Source organism: Castor canadensis, chromosome 16 (genome assembly GCF_047511655.1).
Source record: "Castor canadensis chromosome 16, mCasCan1.hap1v2, whole genome shotgun sequence".
In the NCBI taxonomy this organism is placed as follows: Eukaryota; Metazoa; Chordata; class Mammalia; order Rodentia; family Castoridae; genus Castor; species Castor canadensis.
The window spans coordinates 48306570-48324315 of NC_133401.1; the positions used below are offsets into that span (position 1 = coordinate 48306570).

The window sequence follows — 17746 nt, forward strand, 5'->3', positions numbered from 1 at the left end:
ATAACTTGGCTATTGTGTATAATGCTATAATAAACATGTGTGTGTGTGAGGTACCTTTTGTGCAACCTGACTTACATTCCCTCAGGTATACTCCTAAGAGTGGAATTGCTGGATCATATGGTAGTTCTGTTTTTAGTTTTTTAAGGAGCCTCTTTACTATTTTCTATAGTGACTGGTAATTTACATTCCCACTAACAGTGTATGAGGGCTCCTTTTTCCCCACATTCTCACCAACATTTGTTGTTTGTGTTCTTGATGGTAGCCATTCTAACAGGAGTGAGGTGGAATCTTAAAGAATCTTAACATGATTTCGATTTGCATTTCCTTTATGGCCAGGGATGTTGAGCATTTCTTCATGTGTTTTTTTTTTAGCCATTTGAAGTTCTTCCTTTGAGAAAGTTCTGTTCAGTTCATGTTCCCATTTCTTCATTGGGTCATTGATTTTTTGGAAGTTTAGTTTTTTGAGGTCCGTGTATATTCTGGTTATCAATCCCTTGTCTGACGTAAAGCAGGCAAAGATTTTCTCCCACTCTGTGGGCAGCCTCTTCAATTTAGAGACCATTTCTTTTGTTGTGCAGAAGCTTTTTAATTTCATGTAGTTCAATTTGTTAATCCTTTCTCTTAGTTGCTGAGCCATTTGAGTTCTATTGAGGAAGTCCTTGCCCATACCTATTAATTCCAGTGTATTCCTTGCATTTTCCTGCACTAGCTTCAAAGTTTTAGGTCTGATCTTAAAGTCCTTAATTCACTTTGAGTTGATACTTACACAGGACGACAAACATGGATCTAGTTTCAGTTTTCTGCATGCGGATATCCAGTTTACCCAGCAACATTTGTTGAAGAAGCTGTCTTTTCTCCATTGTATGTTTTTAGCACCTTTGTCAAAAATCAGGTAGGCATAACTACATGGATTCATATCTGGTTCTATTGTCCCACTGGTCTTCATGTCTGTTTTTGTGCCAGTAACATGTTGTTTTTATTGCTATGGCTCTGTAATATAGTTTGAAGTCGGGCATTGTGATACCTCCAGCATTGCTTTTTGCTCAATATTGCCTTGGCTATTCGCAGTCTTTTGTGTTTCAAATGAACTTTAGGGTTGATTTTTCAATCTCTGTGATGAATGTCATTGGGATTTTCATGGGAATTGCATTGAACATGTAGATTGCTTTTGGTAGTGTAGCCATTTTTACTATGTTAATTCTGCTAATCCATGAGTATGGAACATCTTTCCATCTTCTGTGGACTTCATTGATTTCTTTGTTCAATAGTTTATAGTTTTCCCTGGAGAGATCTTTCACATCTTTTGTTAAGTTTATTCCTAGGTATTTTATTTCTTGAGGCTAAGTGGAATTATTTTCCTATATTCTTTCTTAATCTGCTCATTGTTGGTGTATAGAAAGGCTACTGATTTTTGTAGATTGATTTTGTATCCTGTAACTTTGCTGAAGCTGTTTATGGTGTCTAGGAGTTTTTTGGTGGAGTTTTTCTGATCTTTTAGGTATAAGATCTTGTTGTCTGCAAATAGATAATTTGACTACTTCCTCTCCAATTTGTATCCCTTTTATTTCTTCTTCCCATCTTATTGCTCTGGGTAGGACTTCCACCCAGAATAAGAGTGTTGAATAAGAGTGGGGAGAGTGGACACCCTTATCTCATTCCTGGCTTTAGAGGAAAAGTTTTCAGTTTTTCCCCTTTTAGTATGATATTGGCTATAGGCTTGTCATATATATCCTTTATTATGTTGAGCTGCATTCCATCTATTTCTAGTATCATAAGAGCTTTATCATGAAAGGATGTTGAATTTTATCTAAGGCTTTTTTTGCATCTATTGAGGTGATTGTATGGTTTTTGTCTTTCAAACAGCTTAGTTTTGAAGGATGTATTTCAAAATGATTTGGCTTCGAGAGAGTGGAACAATTCTTGTGAAAGTCTTTTGCCTCCTGGACAAGCTGTAGAGGTGGACAGTGAAAGTGTGGGAATCCAGTGGGGTCTAAACTCTGGTGATCTCCTCTGGCACAGAGCGTCTTGCTTTCACTCAGGGCTTATGATGCAGGATTCTACCATCTTGGTCACCTGTGTTCTCTCTCTGCACTGGGTGAAAAACAGAAATGAACAGAGGAAATGTTACCTAGTCACTTGGCAAAAGCCTTTGTTTTTCTTCAATAATCATGATAAAAAAAACCTGATGATTCTCATCTTGAGTCAGTAAGCATATACTTCAAAAAAAAAAAGCAAATTTTTATTTGAAAACAATCTACCAAGAATGGTCATATTTTAAAGAAAAACAGGAGAATGCTTTGGTCAGTTATTCCTGGGCATTTTCTTAGATGGATTATTACATTCTCCAGTGATGCTGGACAAGGGAAGACATTCTTCATGACAAGCCTGGCTGCACTGGACATGGATGACCACATACATAGTGACTAGATTTCCCATGATATCACCGGCATTTAGCACTCTGAAGTGTTTATGGGTACTCCTTTGGAGTAAAAGGATGAAGTTGTTGAACAATAATTTATTCTCAATGTTGATGACAATAGCACTGTCATATTCATGTCATTCTTTCCTTTGTAGAGTTATGAAGAAGTACGACAAAAGTGGCAGGTTAATCTGTAATGACGTCGACCTGTGCGACTGCCTAGAAAAAAACTGCCTGGGCTGCTTCTATCCCTGTCCCAAATGTAACTCCAACAAGTGTGGACCTGAGTGCCGCTGCAACCGCCGCTGGGTGTATGATGCCATTGTCACAGAGTCTGGGGAGGTCATCAGCACACTGCCCTTCAATGTTCCAGACTAGAAGCTGTTGGGCATGGACTGGTGTATTCTTCTTATACCTCTCAGTCAACCACTTTCCCTTGGATGAGTTTTAGGGTTTGGATAAAATGTTGGGAAATGAACCCCATGTTCTCCCAAGCCACAGAACATGGTAGAGAATCAGTGTATTCTCCTATTCCCTAACTTGTGACCAAAGGATGTGACAATGGATACATGAGAATTTCTCACCAGCACTCCCATCCCAACTCTGCCTTTAAGTTAAAAGTCTCTCCCTTCTCTGCTGGACTCTGGGAACACTCAGTTTTAAGATTTTTAGAATTGACCTTGGGAGCTTTTCTTCTGTAGAACACAGAATCATAAACTTACAATATGTAGTTTTCCTTACAGTTTTATACATGACTCTTTCTAAATCACAATGACCATTTGGATTAAAAGAAAAAAAACCCGTGTTTTTGCAGTGGATATCTTTAGCCTCATTTTAAATTGTTCGTGTTTTATTAAAATTAAATTGTTAATTCTTGGTAATATTTTTATCACTAAGCATTTTAAAAAATTGAGAAACGAGTACATGAACTTTCTAAAAGCCGGTGAGTGGTCTACATTTTTCATTCCAGGATCAGTATTTCAGCATTTTTTTCAAAGGGAGAAATCTTCAGTTACTATATAAAAGTGGCTTGTTGTATGGTTGCTAATTGACTGTATTGTTAAGCAGTTGACTGAAATTATGATATGTCTTTTTAGTTTTCATCCATTGTAGGGGGGGTCTATAGAAAGTTGAATTTAGCCTTCTGAGAGTGCATTTGTTTTTGACGATCTTGTTCACTTTTTTTTTTTTTTTTAGCAGTATGGAGTTTGAACTCAGGGCCTCACACTTGCTAGACAGGTGCTCTACCACTTGAGCCATTCCACCAGCCCTTTTTTTCTTTAGTTATTATTCAGATAGGGTCTCCTATTTTTGCCTGGCCTGACCTGGACTGCAATCTTCCTATTTACGCCTCTGGAGTAACAGAGAGGACAGGTGCACACTACCATACTCAGCTTATTGATTGAGATGGGATCTTCCTAACTTTTCACCTGGTTCCTCTATGCTCCTGATCTCCCAAGTAGCTGGGATTATAGGTGTGAGCCACTGTGCCCAACAAGCTCTTATACTTTAGTGCTTCTCATACTTTAGTATGTGTTCGAATTACCAGAGAACTTTGTTAACCATGGAGTTGGCAAATGTAGCAAGTTCCAAGGTAATATTGATATCACTGGCATGGACACAACACTTCTCTAAGTTACAATAGATACATAATATAAGGAGATGTTTAAATACTGTGATTTAATAAAATTTTAAAAATGAGATCATTTTTGTTTTAAAATAAATTTGAAATGTTATAGAGTTGTCAGGGTTTATTCCTCCCCTCCCCCCCATAATTGGAAACAATAGCACTTTTTTCTGCATCATCTACATGTGACAGTGACAGCTTCAGGCAATTCTGGACTTGCTACTTGATGGTACGTTTTAGGCTGAAAGTAGCAAAAATCCTGAAAATCATTTAGTGACCACAGAGCTCCTGTCCATGCAGCAAAAGAACACAGATCTGTCCATAGTATTTCAGATTCAACTGGGCTATCTGGATTCAACTCACTTTGTTTTCCCTGTGGTGCTAGGGATGGAACCAAGAGCCTGGTGCATGCTAGGCAGGTAGTCTCCCCCGATTCACGTCTCCTGTCTTTAGCTCACTTGGTGGAGGATCTACTTTGAGCTAAACAGTGTGCTAGTACTTCCAGTTCATCTCCTTTAACCATCACAGCCCTGCGAGGAAAATGAAATGAATTTACCAAAGTCCTATTCTTTGAAATACTCACCAGCAATGTGCAGCCCTGAGACCAGCAAAGAACCCTGGTGGGTTTTTGTTTTGTATTGTTTTTTGGTGGTACTGAGGTTTGAACTCAAGGTCTTGTGTTTGCTAGGCAGTCACTTTACCACTTGAGCCATGCCTCCCAGTTCTTTTTGCTTTTGTTATTTTGGGGATAGGGTCTTGTGTTTATACCCAGGTGGACCTGGACTGCTGTCCTTTTATTTATGTTTACGTGTAGTTGGGATGACAGGTTCACAACAACACCCCTGGCTACCCAGATGTTTTTAACACTCAGATTAGGTCAGAGTTCTTGCCATGAGACCTCATATCTCCCAAATTGGCCTGACCCTAAAATGCATCCAGATACTTTTAATAATACACTTATCTGAGCCCCCTCCTGCCCTCAGAAGTCAGAACTTCCAGATTGAGTCTTGGGCACCCACATTTGAAACCTACTAATTCTCATGATTAGGTAAGTTTGAAATAATCAGTCTTAGGCAAATTAGCACTTAAGTCTCCTCTTCTGTCTTCTCTTGTCATTCAGTCTTAAGTAATACAGTAATCTGGTTTAAAAGTATGTTGGCAAATTATGTTGGCAAGTTTTCCAAGTAAAGCAAAAAATAAGGTAAAACATTGTCTAGCTCCTGAACAGATAGCTCATACTGCTTACAGAAGCCTTGTGAAACATTTGATGAAGTGTGTTTTTAGAAATCAGGTTTATTTCATCTTGATCTAATGCCAATTCAATGCATTTTTAAAAAGCCTCCTGCACTAAATGATTTATTGCAAAATAAATTTATGTGAATTGTCAGAAACTTACTTTGCAAGTATCTAATTTTTATCATATAGTGAATAAAGCTCTTTAGTTATTTGTACTAAATTCAGATTAACAAGGATTGCAGCTGTGCTATCTGATTGCATTAACTGAGGCAATTGTCTTGTCCTGTAATAGGATTTTTTCTCTTTCCTGCTAGGCTATCTTTCAATGCTGATGGTGTGTCTGCATGAATATGTATAGAAATTGCAAGGAAAGTGATTTTACAGAAGGTCATTTAAATATAAACTGGTGCATACTGAAGGATTTAGACAAGTCACCCTGAGCCCATTTATGCAGATTTTTGTCTGGAATGCCTGATTATGTCAATTTGCATGACAACTTTGTGGGAATCTAATTTATAAGAGTTACAGAATATCCCTACAGTGTCTGATCCAATCCTGTGTGCCTCTCAACCCAACTGCCACTCCCAATACAATTACCTGGGTCCATTGTGTCTGTAGATGTTGGGATCACAGAGAAATCATTTCACTTTTCCTTTATAGATGCATTTGCTTTTCTGGAAAGTGAGTAATACCTACTTGGATATTTTGCGGATATCAAATATTGTGGTTCTCTAATGCATTGGAAACTCTGAAACATTTCATGAGCAAGTGTTCAGTGTTTGGCCTTTCAGGCTATTTGCTACTTAAATCTCCAGGAACCTTTTGCATAGACTACAATGACAATGAGGCCCCCTCGAGGTGGACGGCGATGGCCCTGCCCATAGGTGCCACTTGATGTGAAGAGTTGGTTGTCCAGTAGTTTCAACCCTTATTAAGTGCTAGGAATTGAGTGCTTTAGAGTAGCTCAAGTTCTCGTATAACATATTTTTAAAAATCCTCCTGTCTCTCTTTCATGCCCACATTCTCTTTTCCCTTCCTGGTCTGTGATGACTATAACAGCAGATTTTTGAAGTTATTTAGGACAAGGGTCTATACTTCTGATCTATTTCATACTTTTTTCTTTTTTCAAATTTATATTTTAACCTTGGTATAGAATTTTCTTGTTCATCTCAGATTTCCTAAAATTTTACTTTCCCATAGTATTTTTTTTCTCTACTCCATAGAAGGGAGATGACTCTCTTACCATTACTAGCAATGTCTAAAAAACAACATACTTTTCCCTACTTATGCCTCATACTCAATTTGAAAAAAACACTTTGTGCTTACAGTTTGTATTTGTGGCAAATTATTTCTCCCTCACTATTGTATGATTGTCTCTGCTTTTGTTTTTAAATCAGTCAAAGCTTAGGTCAGATAGAACAAATTCTGCTAAGGATTCACTGAGTAAGGGAAGAATTCCTCCGATGGTTGGGAGGGAAGGAGGGAAGGAGAGAGAAGGAGGGAGGGAGGGAGAGAGACAGACAGAAAAAAGGAGGAGGAGGAGGAAGAAGGGGAGGAAGGGGAAGAGGAGGAGGAGAAGAAAAAGAAGAAAATTTGATTTTTTTTAGTATTGCATTCTGAGAGTTCTTTATATATTTAACTTTGAGTATTTTTGTCAGATATATGGTTTGAAAATATTTTTCTTTCAATGTGTAGTTTTCCCATCTTCCTAATAAGGTCTTTCACACAGGAAAAGTTTTAATTTTGATGAAGTTCGACTGATAAATGTTTGTCTTTCATGGATTATGTTTTGGTATCATATCTTATCCAGTCCAGTTTCTTTGCCCCCAAAATTTTCTCCTGTATTTCTTCTAAAAGTTTAATGTGCTTTGTTTTCATTTTTACATAAGATGAGAGATGTGAGATTTAGGTTGAGTTTTATTTTTTGTCTACAAATATCCAAATTGTTTCAGCAGTGTTTGTTGAAAATACTATCTACTCTCCATTGAGTTGCTTTTATACTTGTGTCAGACATCAGTCAACCATTCTCTTTCCAGCTGTTACACTGATGTATTTATTTTTTCTTCTGCCAACACTACATAAGTCTTCCTTATGGCCAATATGCAATGTATTAAAATTTATTATTTTAGCTATTGTAGTTCATTTGCCTTTCCATATATATTTTAGAATAATCTTGCCTTGATGTGTGAACGAATCATGTTAGAATTTAATAGCAACTGTATTAAATCTGTATTTTAGTTTGGGAAGAACTGACCTCTCTCTTACATTGACTCTTCCAATCCATGAACAATTCAACATGTCTGTTCATTATTTGAATCTGCTTTCATACCTCCCATCATGATTTTGTACTTTTGGACATTAAATTCCTGTATTTGTTTTGTTAGATTTATAACTACATATTTCACTTTTTCTGAGCATATGTAAATGGTACAGTATTTTTAATATCAGTGTTTCCTGGAAACATATAGAAATAAAATTGATTTTTGTATATTGGTCTTATATCCTATAAATTTCCTGAATTTATTAGTTCTAGAAGGCTTTTTATAGATTACTTGAATTTTCTCTGTAGCTGAAATTTGTCTTCTGCAAATAGGGACAAGCCTTCTTTGTTCTTGATCTTAGAGAGAAAGTAATCTTTCACCATTAAGTATGATTTGCTATTCTTTTAGGTTAGGCTTGTTAGAGAAAATTTCTCTTTAGTTTTTCTCCATCTGGGAATATCTTATTTCATCTTCATTTCTAAAGGATATCTTACTGGATGTAAAATTCTGAGTTATCAATTCTTTTCTCTCATCCCTTAAGACATGTTTTGCCACTTCCTTGTAGCCTCTTCTGTTTCTGAGGAGAAATCTGCTGTCATTTAAATTGTTTTCCCAATAGGTAATGTGGTGTTTTTCCCCATAGGTAAGATGTTGTTTCTCTCCAGCTGTGTTCATTTTTTTTTCCTTTGGTGTTAGCTTTTAGAAGTTGAGTTATGATGTGTCTTGGTGTGGATTTGTCCTTTTGTTGGGGTACCTTCTTACAGCCTGGCCAGGGTGGAAGTCAAGGTCCCCACTTGCTGTGATTGGTGCGAGTGAGGACAGTTTTTTCTGTGGTCTTTGTGGAAGGTTTATGATCTAGAAGCTCTCTTTTTATTGTCTAGAAACTACCCCTTTCTTGGTCCTTTGGCTGCAGAGACCAGGTTTTTTTACTTCTTTCACCTGTGCCTGTGAAGTTTCTGGATTGCTAGCCTCTCTAATACTTAGTCTTCAAATACATAGGGATGTATGAAATAAAAAGAAAACCCAGAGCACTTATTGCTGTGCCCTCCTCATGTTCAAGGTCCCTAGTGAGCTTGTTCTTTCCACATTTCAGAATCATCTTATATTTTTCTTACTTATAATGTCTGCAGTGTTTATCTAGACTTAAGACAAGGGTAGGAAAAGTATATCTTCTCCATCTTTCTGGCAGTAGAAGTATCAAAGCAATATTAGTCTTATAAAAGGAATTGAGTCTAGTTTCTCTTTTTTGCTTCTCTGGAAGGTTTGTTACAGATGAAAATTTTCATCCTTAAATATTTGTTGGAGATTGCCAGTAAAGCCATTTGGGTCTGGAAGGGTTCCTTCTTTCTTTCTCCCTTCCCTTCCCTTTCTTCTTTCCTTCATTTCTCTCTCTCTTTCTCTCCCTCCCTTTCTAATATGAAGGTTTTTAATACTATATTCATTTTATAAAATATATTGTTTTCTTCTATTTCTTCTTATGTAAATTTTGGACAGTTATATTTTTGTAGTAATTATATATTTTATCATTTAAATTATCAATGTTATCCCAAAATGTCAATTATAAAGATAATTAGTGCAAACCATCACCCATCAGTAAATCCCTTCCCCACAAGGCAGTCAGAACCGGCTTCTCTTGCTTACAAACATAACACCCTAATGTATGCATCGTTCAGAAAGTGGAGAGACTTATGTGTAGTTGCAGCAAATACAGCTTCAACAAATTTCCACAAAAAGTTGTTCTTTGTCATTGTTGAGATGCCTGGTGGAAGAGGGGTGCTAAGGCCTCTTGCTCTCAAACACACCTGTATCCAGTGTGCTCTGGCATTGGGAACTGAAAAAGGTTTTATATAATTCAAAGAATATTTCAATTGAAATGTCACAGAAATCACCCTGCGTTGGGGGAGTTACTGCAAACAAGTCCCAGAGAGAAGAAAGAGAAAAAATGCGAGGAAGTTAGGAAGGAAGGAAGGGCCGGAAGAGTGCTTTTTCTTTGAGAATCCCACTCTAGGGCTACATTTTCCCATAAAGTACGTGGAAGTAGAGTAGCATTGACTTATGATTTTGTGTGATATTTTCACAGATTCCTGAAGGATGTGGGTCATTTTGTTATTTTTAATAATCCATTTTCCTAAAATACGTGCATGGTTTTTGACTCCCCCTGCTGGCCATTTATATACTAGGTTTTATACTGGGCAAAACCCAACACTATTTTTTTTTCTTTTTTCCTGTTTTTTTTTTCTTTTAATTGTTGTGCTGGGTAGCATTTACAGAAGTTCTTACAATGTATCAAATACATCATAGTTGAATTTACCCTCCACCATTCTCATTTATCCCTCTTACCCCCGTTCCTAGAATAGTTTCAGCAGGTATCACTTTTCCGTTTACATACATGTGTGCACAGTATTTGCACCATATTCACCCTTCCACACCCTTTCCCACCTCCTCCCCATTCACTGGTACCAATTCCACCCCCCTCCACAGGTCCTGTTCCGCCCTACCATTCTCCAACTTTATATAAGAAAAGAAGAAAAAATGACATTTTTGCCAATACTATTTTTCAAATTGATTTTTTAAAAGGTTATTTGGAAGTGATTACAATGAGACTTTAGTTTCTTCTTGTTTGGAATAAAATATTTTCTCAAAGCTTATTTCATTTTTTTAAATGTGATATTTCAAATTTTTGACAGACTTTTCAAGGTGGTAAATGCATTTTTATTTTGGTAACCTTCTTAACTTCAAAAATTATAACTTAAAACAAAGGCTGTATACAGCAGAAAAAATAAAGTTTAGAAACTATTTCAGAAGTCATATATCTCTTTCTCAAGCTGTCTGTAGTGAAGGTACCCAGCTGTGTAGACCGACGTCATGTCATATTACCACAGCAATGCCTCTCAGTCTGGTCAGCTCCTTGGCCAATCCATGATCCTCAGCAGCTGTTTGACCCTTTAGCCTCTTTAACTCACCATCTCTCCATCCTCTCAGCAAGGTTGTCCCTGGTAAGAGATGATGGAGATTATCCAACATGTAACTTGGACATCCTGGTTTTCTCTCTGGCTCCCAATTCTGGTAAGAATCCCTATCCATCCTTCATCTGCCCTGCATCCCTCTAGCGTCAGTAAAACAAATTTCTCTCTTTTCAGAGAACAATAGAATTAGAGCAACACCTGGATACCATTTCTCTTGATCCTTTAGGAACTGCACTCTTTCAATCATCATCCACTCTCTCTCTTTTCTGTATCTTTGCACTCTTATTTTTCATTGGCTTTCCATGATCAGCATATGCTCATTGCTATGTCAGCCAAGTTTCATCTACAAATAGCTTTGGCTAATTTAAGCCAAAAGAAAGAAGTCCCCCTCCTCCCTGGAAAATACAGAAGGGTCCAGTCACAGAAAGAACAGACACCAGGGCTGTTCAATGAGCTGGGTAGTAACACAGTATAGAAGTCTCCTTAAGGACCAATTGTCATGAACTCAGTTAAGCCAAAGAGAGCTTAGTTGTGGGTGTCACATGAGCCAATTAAAGCAGAAGTCAGCAGTGAAGAAGGTAAGCCTATAGTCACTTAGTGAAATGATACAGGAAAGGGACTGGAACTAGAGGAAGAGCCGCTGTTCCTTTTCTGTCTTTTCTATGGAAATGCACACCAGAGGAGAATCACATGGATAGGCATGGCATGGGGTTGACTGTTAAGGATCCCCAAACAAAAGGCCTCAGAGATTTTATGGACCCTGTGGTGCTAGGAAGAGGCTAGGAATAGAGAAGTACTGGGTATTGAGGCAGCATGGGGAAAAGTGTCCTCTAGGGTTTTCTCTCCTCCCCTATACAGGACCTCAGTTGAACTGTCTAAAGCAAACCTTTGTCCAAGGCTTCAGACAGAGAGACTTAGGGATGCAGTCACTAGAGATAAGACTGCAGGAGCACAACTGGCCAGGAGCCCTAAATCCTTTACTGTAAACTCCCTCGGATGCTGCTATGCACCAAGTCAGGTGCAGGGAGGGCAGATTTTCCCCATGAAGGAGCCAGGTAAAGGTTTTTGCAGTGTCTATGGTCAGGAATTTAACCAGGAGCCAGACTCCTTGGCATTGCTGGAGTGTATTGACTCCAGCCATTTTTTTTTGTATTGATGTTAATCACTTGAGTTTAAAGTCCCTGTAGAACCACTGAATGGTCCTTGGGTAGGTTAGACATTCACCATATTAGTAGACCAACCAAGAAAGCACAGAGTGGGAGAAGAGAATTTTTCCAAAGCATATCAGGGGAAGTTGGCAAAAAATAAAAATTAAAAATAAATAAGGTGAAGAGAAGATACTTAGGCAAGCCCAACACTCATACTACCCATGTTCAAGTGTCTCCTTAAAAAAAAACTAAAACAAAATAACTGTAGAAAAGTTCTTTCTTTGACCCTCTTTCTATTGCTATTCCTCCCCTTATCTTCACAGCAACACTTCTAGCAGTAAATCTCTATATTCATAGTCTGTGTTTCTTTACCAACTGTTATTTATTTATTTTTCAACTAATTGTGATCTGGCATTGGCACTCCCCATCTCTAACTTAAAGTTGATTTTCCCACAGAGATATTATATGTTCATTTAAAAATGTCCTGAATTAGTTTATCTGTCAAGGACCAGCACAAGACTTGGCATCATGCACAAGACTTGGCATCATGAGGTCTCTGAAGAGGCATACGGATGGACCTAAGTGGCTAATGATAAAGAACTATCCTATGTGGTTCCTTGCTAAAACGTACACTTGTTACAATTTTGGTATGTCAGGCTGAGTCCACAGAAGAGAGTGCTTACTGGCTGGGATAGTAGAACATGTGAATTCAACTGGATCATGAATTCTAGAAGGTTTGGTTTCTCCAGAGTTGCTGTTGACACTGTGGGTAGACAATCCATCATTGTGTGACATTGTGATTCCTGTCCATTTATGTGTCAGGGCTGTCCTAAGGCATTGTAAGAGCCAGGGTACTGCTACATAATCCCTTCTGGAGAGGTGGGGACTATCTGGGAAGTGTATCATAAAGGGGAACTCAAGACTAGAGACAGAACAGAGAACGGGTATGCCATGTTGGGTCAATGAGGAGATTGGGTAGGCATGCAAATGTGCAGTTACCTATGACTGATGGCTCTAACCAAGCACACAAGGACCTGCCTGGCTAATTGCTTTGCTCAAGGCACTACTTATCTCTGGTAGTGATTGTTGGCTCTGATCCTGAAGGAAGTAACTGAGCCCATCTTGTCAATTTACTAATCTAAGCAAACAGTAAAGAAAAAGCCTTCTAAAATCCTGTGTAAATAAAAAATGGGCAGTTATAGTGAATGGAAATATGTTTGCATTCTTTTCAACTACTGTAGTATTAATAATTTACTTTGGACTTTAACACAAAAAAGTCTTAAGTAAATTTTGAAAGTGTTTAATGAATTACTATTATTTACAAGGTACCATAAGAATGGTGTTAATGTTCAGGTCCTGGCCCCTCAAAATACTTTTTAATGTAATTTACTTTAGTATCTAATATAAAAAAACCAAAACACATAATTAATCCTCATTGTTTTCATCATTTTGAATAGCGACTTTTCTATTTTCATAAAAATAATTCCTTATTGGAGATTCAAGTAATACGGAGAGGTATAGTATAAGGTAGAAAATCACAGAAGATCTTATCAAAGAGAAATAATATTGTGAACATTAATCAAACCTAGTTCCAGTAATCACTATGCATTTATTTCTAGATCTCAATTCTGTGCTATATATGTAATATATGTAATGTAGATATACAGAAATATTTTTATTAAAGTGGACAAAGGAACTGTTATACTTTAGAGAGTTGTTTCTTTAGAGAGATATTAGTTCCTAAAATATTTCTCAAGCATAGGAATCATAAACTCAAATGCCTTTAGAAGTGATGACAATATGATTGATTCATGAAGCACGTGGTAGATTAAGTTGTTTGTTTGGTTTTGAAAATAAAAATCTCTCAGGTTACATTGCCTATGTCATTACTGAGTAGGTTAAACAAAATGAACACGCAAAATATTTCCATAGTCCCCGAGCCATATTCAGACTGTAGCTCTCCAGAGAGCCACCTTTGTAAAAGTTTTTTTAAAAAATTCTAAAAACCTTTCAGAAGTTATAGTCAATTTATCTTAAGTGGTGTATTCCACTGAAGATAGCATTTATCAATGCCATACATACTGTGGGAAGGGCTAAAAATGCTTACTGCTTTCATCATGAGGCTTTCTGGAGAGAGCAGAGCAAGCTCCCATGCACATCCTGCTGGAGAGAGCAGGAGAGGGCAAGTGGCTTAGGGCTTTAGGGTGGTTGGGGTTGGGACAGGGTAACGGTTCCCCTAAGTAGTCAGGGGCTTCTCTGATTTTCTCATCAGTGCCCAAGAAGGAAGCATCTGGAGGTCTTTAACACTGCCCAGTCTGGAGCAAAAGGGGAAGAGGGAATGGAAGGGCATGAAAGCTGTCAGCAGTCCAACATCAAAAATGCAGCTGGAGTCTGTTACAATATTTGAAGTTGTTTGCTGCTGTTGCTTTTTGCTTTTCTTTTTTTGTTTTGGTGACACAATGGTCTTTAGGTTAGCTTTTCTCTGTTCTTAGTATTTACTTTAACTAATTCTTTTGCATTCACTATGAATAGCCCTCCCTCTCTGTCAATATTCCAATTTGAAATTGTGTCTTGTCTGTTTTTTGCAGTTTCTAATTTATGTAACAGGAAGTGGTGAGCTCTTAGTTCTTTACTTCTTTGGTTTTGTGCTTTACATCTATTTTTGTTGTTTTTATCAAGTTGTCTTTTAGTTCTAGCTCCACTGAATTAATTTCCTTATTTGGTTCTATCTTGAGCCCTCACATGGGCTTTTCATCTGTTTTTTTTTTTTTTTTTTTTGCAAGCAGGGTAACTTTGCTTCATATGTCTCCTGTTGAATGAGTCTACAGTCACTATGTTCCTTCTCCTCTTACTTGTGTTGAGTCTAGGCGGCTCTGTCCAGGTTCTATTTTCTCTGATACTGTGCCATAATTTTCTTTGATCTTTTGCCTGATAATGTGTAATTTACGTGGCATTCCAAGCTAGAATGGCAGCTTGAGTAATTTCAGTATTGCATTCTATCTACTTTTTGTTATGGTGATGTAAGGTGAATCTAAGACAGAGGGTAGCATTTGTTAGTGGGTTTAGTTTTTACTTTCCAGCTCAGATTTTGTTAACAGTCCTGTATCAGGATTGTCTCTACTTGGAAGGGGGGAGATTCAGTCTGTGAGAGTGCACCTCCAGGCTTCAGATGAGTTTTCTTTAATTGTGTAGCACCAGTGCCTCTGATCCCTCCTGAGTCAGCCCTAGCTGTTTACTTCCTCATTTGGTTCCTTTGCCCTTAGTACAGGGAAAGGATTAGGTGGGGTTTCCACCAGGGTTAACAGTGAGGCAGAGAGTTTGGGGGAAGGCTGTTTTGACTGTGGCTGCAGTGGAACTGTTTCCATTGGCTTTTTACTCAGAGTAGCTTTTCTTCCTATTTTATTTTATTTATTACTTGGGATAATTAGATATAATGTTGTTTTTTTCTGTGTGACTTCCCTATTATTTCCCTCAATCAGAGGCATGGACATGGAGACCTTTGGAATCTCCTCTGTCCTCCACCAGGTCCTGCATCAACCTTCAGGATTTTATATTTCCAGGGATTTCTCAGGCCTTTTCCTTGGCTGACTGTTTACCTCCAATTTTGCTCCTTTCCCCATTGGAGGACACTGGGTGAATTCTCGTGGTTTTGTGAACCTTCTTTTCCTAGCACAGTTATAGTGAGTTGGGGATCACCTTCAAGATCCAACTTAGCTTTGGCAGAAGCTCTGTTTCTTTTCTTGGCTTGCACTTTTTCGAGAATTATTGTTATGCTTTTTTCCCTTGTTTATTTGCCATTAATTTCTTTTTCCTGATGTGTGTCTGTGGTGTTTACTTTTTTTCTCATTTCCTCCACTAGTCGTTGAATAAAAGGCAGTCTGCAATCTTGCCTCACTCTGACATGTCTACATGGGAAGCACCAGCTAATCTTTTTCAAATGGTGTTCACGTGGGTTCGAGGGTGAAAATTACTGAAGAAACCATTCCATCTTTCACACATCCTACGTGTGAATATCAGTCCTTTAAATGGCACAGGCTTCTGGGAGGCAGAACTGTTGAAACTAGGTGCAAATGAAAGTGGAGGAGTGATAATTTGAGATGTTTTTCAACTTTAAGCTTGAGACTAGATTAGAAAGGGATCTGTTCATAGATCACAAAGTGTATTTTTTGCTACATTTTAATAAAGTTTTCCTTTCCCTCCCCTACTCTACCCTCAAATTGGTAAAGGGTGAGTGAACATACATGTTGTTTTTATGGGCGAATGTGGCCTGTGACCTTGATACTATTCTTTCTTTCCTTTTTATCCCCCCTGAGGATTTTTTTCTTCCTTTCCACATCACAGCCTGCTATACAAATACTCTGGGAACAGTTTATGCTTAAGCATTTTCTATTCCTCTTTGTATCTCATGTTGAACAGGAACATTCACATAACCAACTCACAAATGCAAATGTGTAACTTCGAAGCTGCATTCCCCTGGGAACTTGGGAAGAAAGTGTGCATTCAACAATTCCACGTGTACCATCTCAGAGATGCTCTTCAGTGACACCCCAATTGATTCTCTCACATCTATGAGGCAAGTGTTGGCTACAGAGCTAAAAGCAGGGCTAGAATCTGTGACTGAGTGATGGTGTGGAGGGGGGAGAGCAAGAAAAACTGGGCCAGTGGCTTCAGCAAGGGATGTGACAAAGCAGACTGTATTTTATAGGCACCCTCAGATAAGGCATGGTGAACAGGAGAACTCTAATCTTCTGCCCCATGTGACCCTTTGATAGCCACATTTGTTGAACTCAGGATGAGTTGTAGGACTACAGACTTCTAAAATGTTCCTTGACCAGAGAGTTAGCCAACCCATTTCCAGGACAACCTGTGCTGTGTAATAAAATACCTGCAGCACCCCAATTTGATGGTATATCTTACTTAAAAGGTCATTCCAGCTAGACTTGGTTCCTGAGGCTTGAAAACCATTCTGGTGGATAAGTAGGTAGTACCCATCTCCCAAAGATAATCATTTGTATCTGGGCCTGGGATGCTGGGTGTTGCTCCATGTGTGGCCAGAGGTCACCTAGGGTTGGAGGAGATTTCTGGGAGAAAAAAGGCTGAGGACATGGCTGTACTTCAACGAGTGTCAAAATATAAGTCATGCCTGGTAGGGAGAGGGTGAGTGCATAAAAGGGCCTTGAGAAGGAACCCATCCAAAGAAATGAAGCTCACACTCATCCCATATTGCAGATTAGTAATGGAAGCTGACATGGTTAAGTAGTTTGTCCAAGGTTACACAGATTCAGGATTTGAACCACCTTGATGCTCTTTTGTTCAAAATCCCAGCCATGTTTGTGGAGGCAACCAAGGAGGAGGTGAACTTCACTAGAAATCTCAAACAGTTTTAGCTGGTTAGCAGCTCTACTTGAGGCAATGAATAAGACAAAAGGGAAGTGATTTAAAGACTGAGGGAAATGGTACCCCTTCAGACTTGTGCCAGGTAAGGTAATCTGTGTTTGGATTAGAGATCTATAATTATGTAAATTTGCATACATCTTTCTCAGATATGCATAAACTGGGGAACATTGTGGAACTAAATATATTTATATGTGTTCAACATACTGTATAATTGACTCAATTATCCACGTGGGGATTATTCCCTTTTAATTTGCAATCTGGCTTCTCTATTCAGTTAGGATGTTTTTGGGCTGCTCCAGGAATGCTAACTAATTTAAATAATAATTGAAGTAACACATAATTAGGAAGGAAAATTAAATCCAATCTTTTGCCAGCTCTTGAAGATTCTACTGTTGAAATGTAACTCTAATCCATCCACTGTCTTTTCCTTCCCCAACTGCCTTTTTAGTACCACAGGATTTTATTTGTTTTTCTTAGATTATTGCAATAATTTCCTGTGTAGCTTTCCTGCTCACGTCTTTCCAAACCAATCATCATTCGGCTGCCAGTAATCTTTAAAAACAGAAAGAAAAAAAAACAGAAGAAAAAAAAAAGGAAAAACAAACAGCTCCATCACAAAGATCTCTTTACTTAAAAACATTTGATGCATGGAAGAGAGAGAGAGAGAGGAGAAGAAGGAAGAGGAGGGGAGA

At 38.1% G+C, this 17746-nt stretch overlaps 1 protein-coding gene across 1 annotated transcript in view; it reads left to right on the plus strand.

Moving 5' to 3' along the window:
- The window catches only part of Arl14epl (ARF like GTPase 14 effector protein like), an 11588-nt gene extending 6171 nt beyond the window's left edge, over positions 1–5417 (plus strand). Inside the window, exon 3 of the mRNA XM_020171570.2 lies at positions 2575–5417. Within this exon, the coding sequence (XP_020027159.1) occupies positions 2575–2797 (223 nt within the window). The 3' untranslated portion in view covers positions 2798–5417. The remainder of the gene's footprint in view (positions 1–2574) is intronic.
- The last annotated feature ends 12329 nt before the right edge of the window (positions 5418–17746 follow it).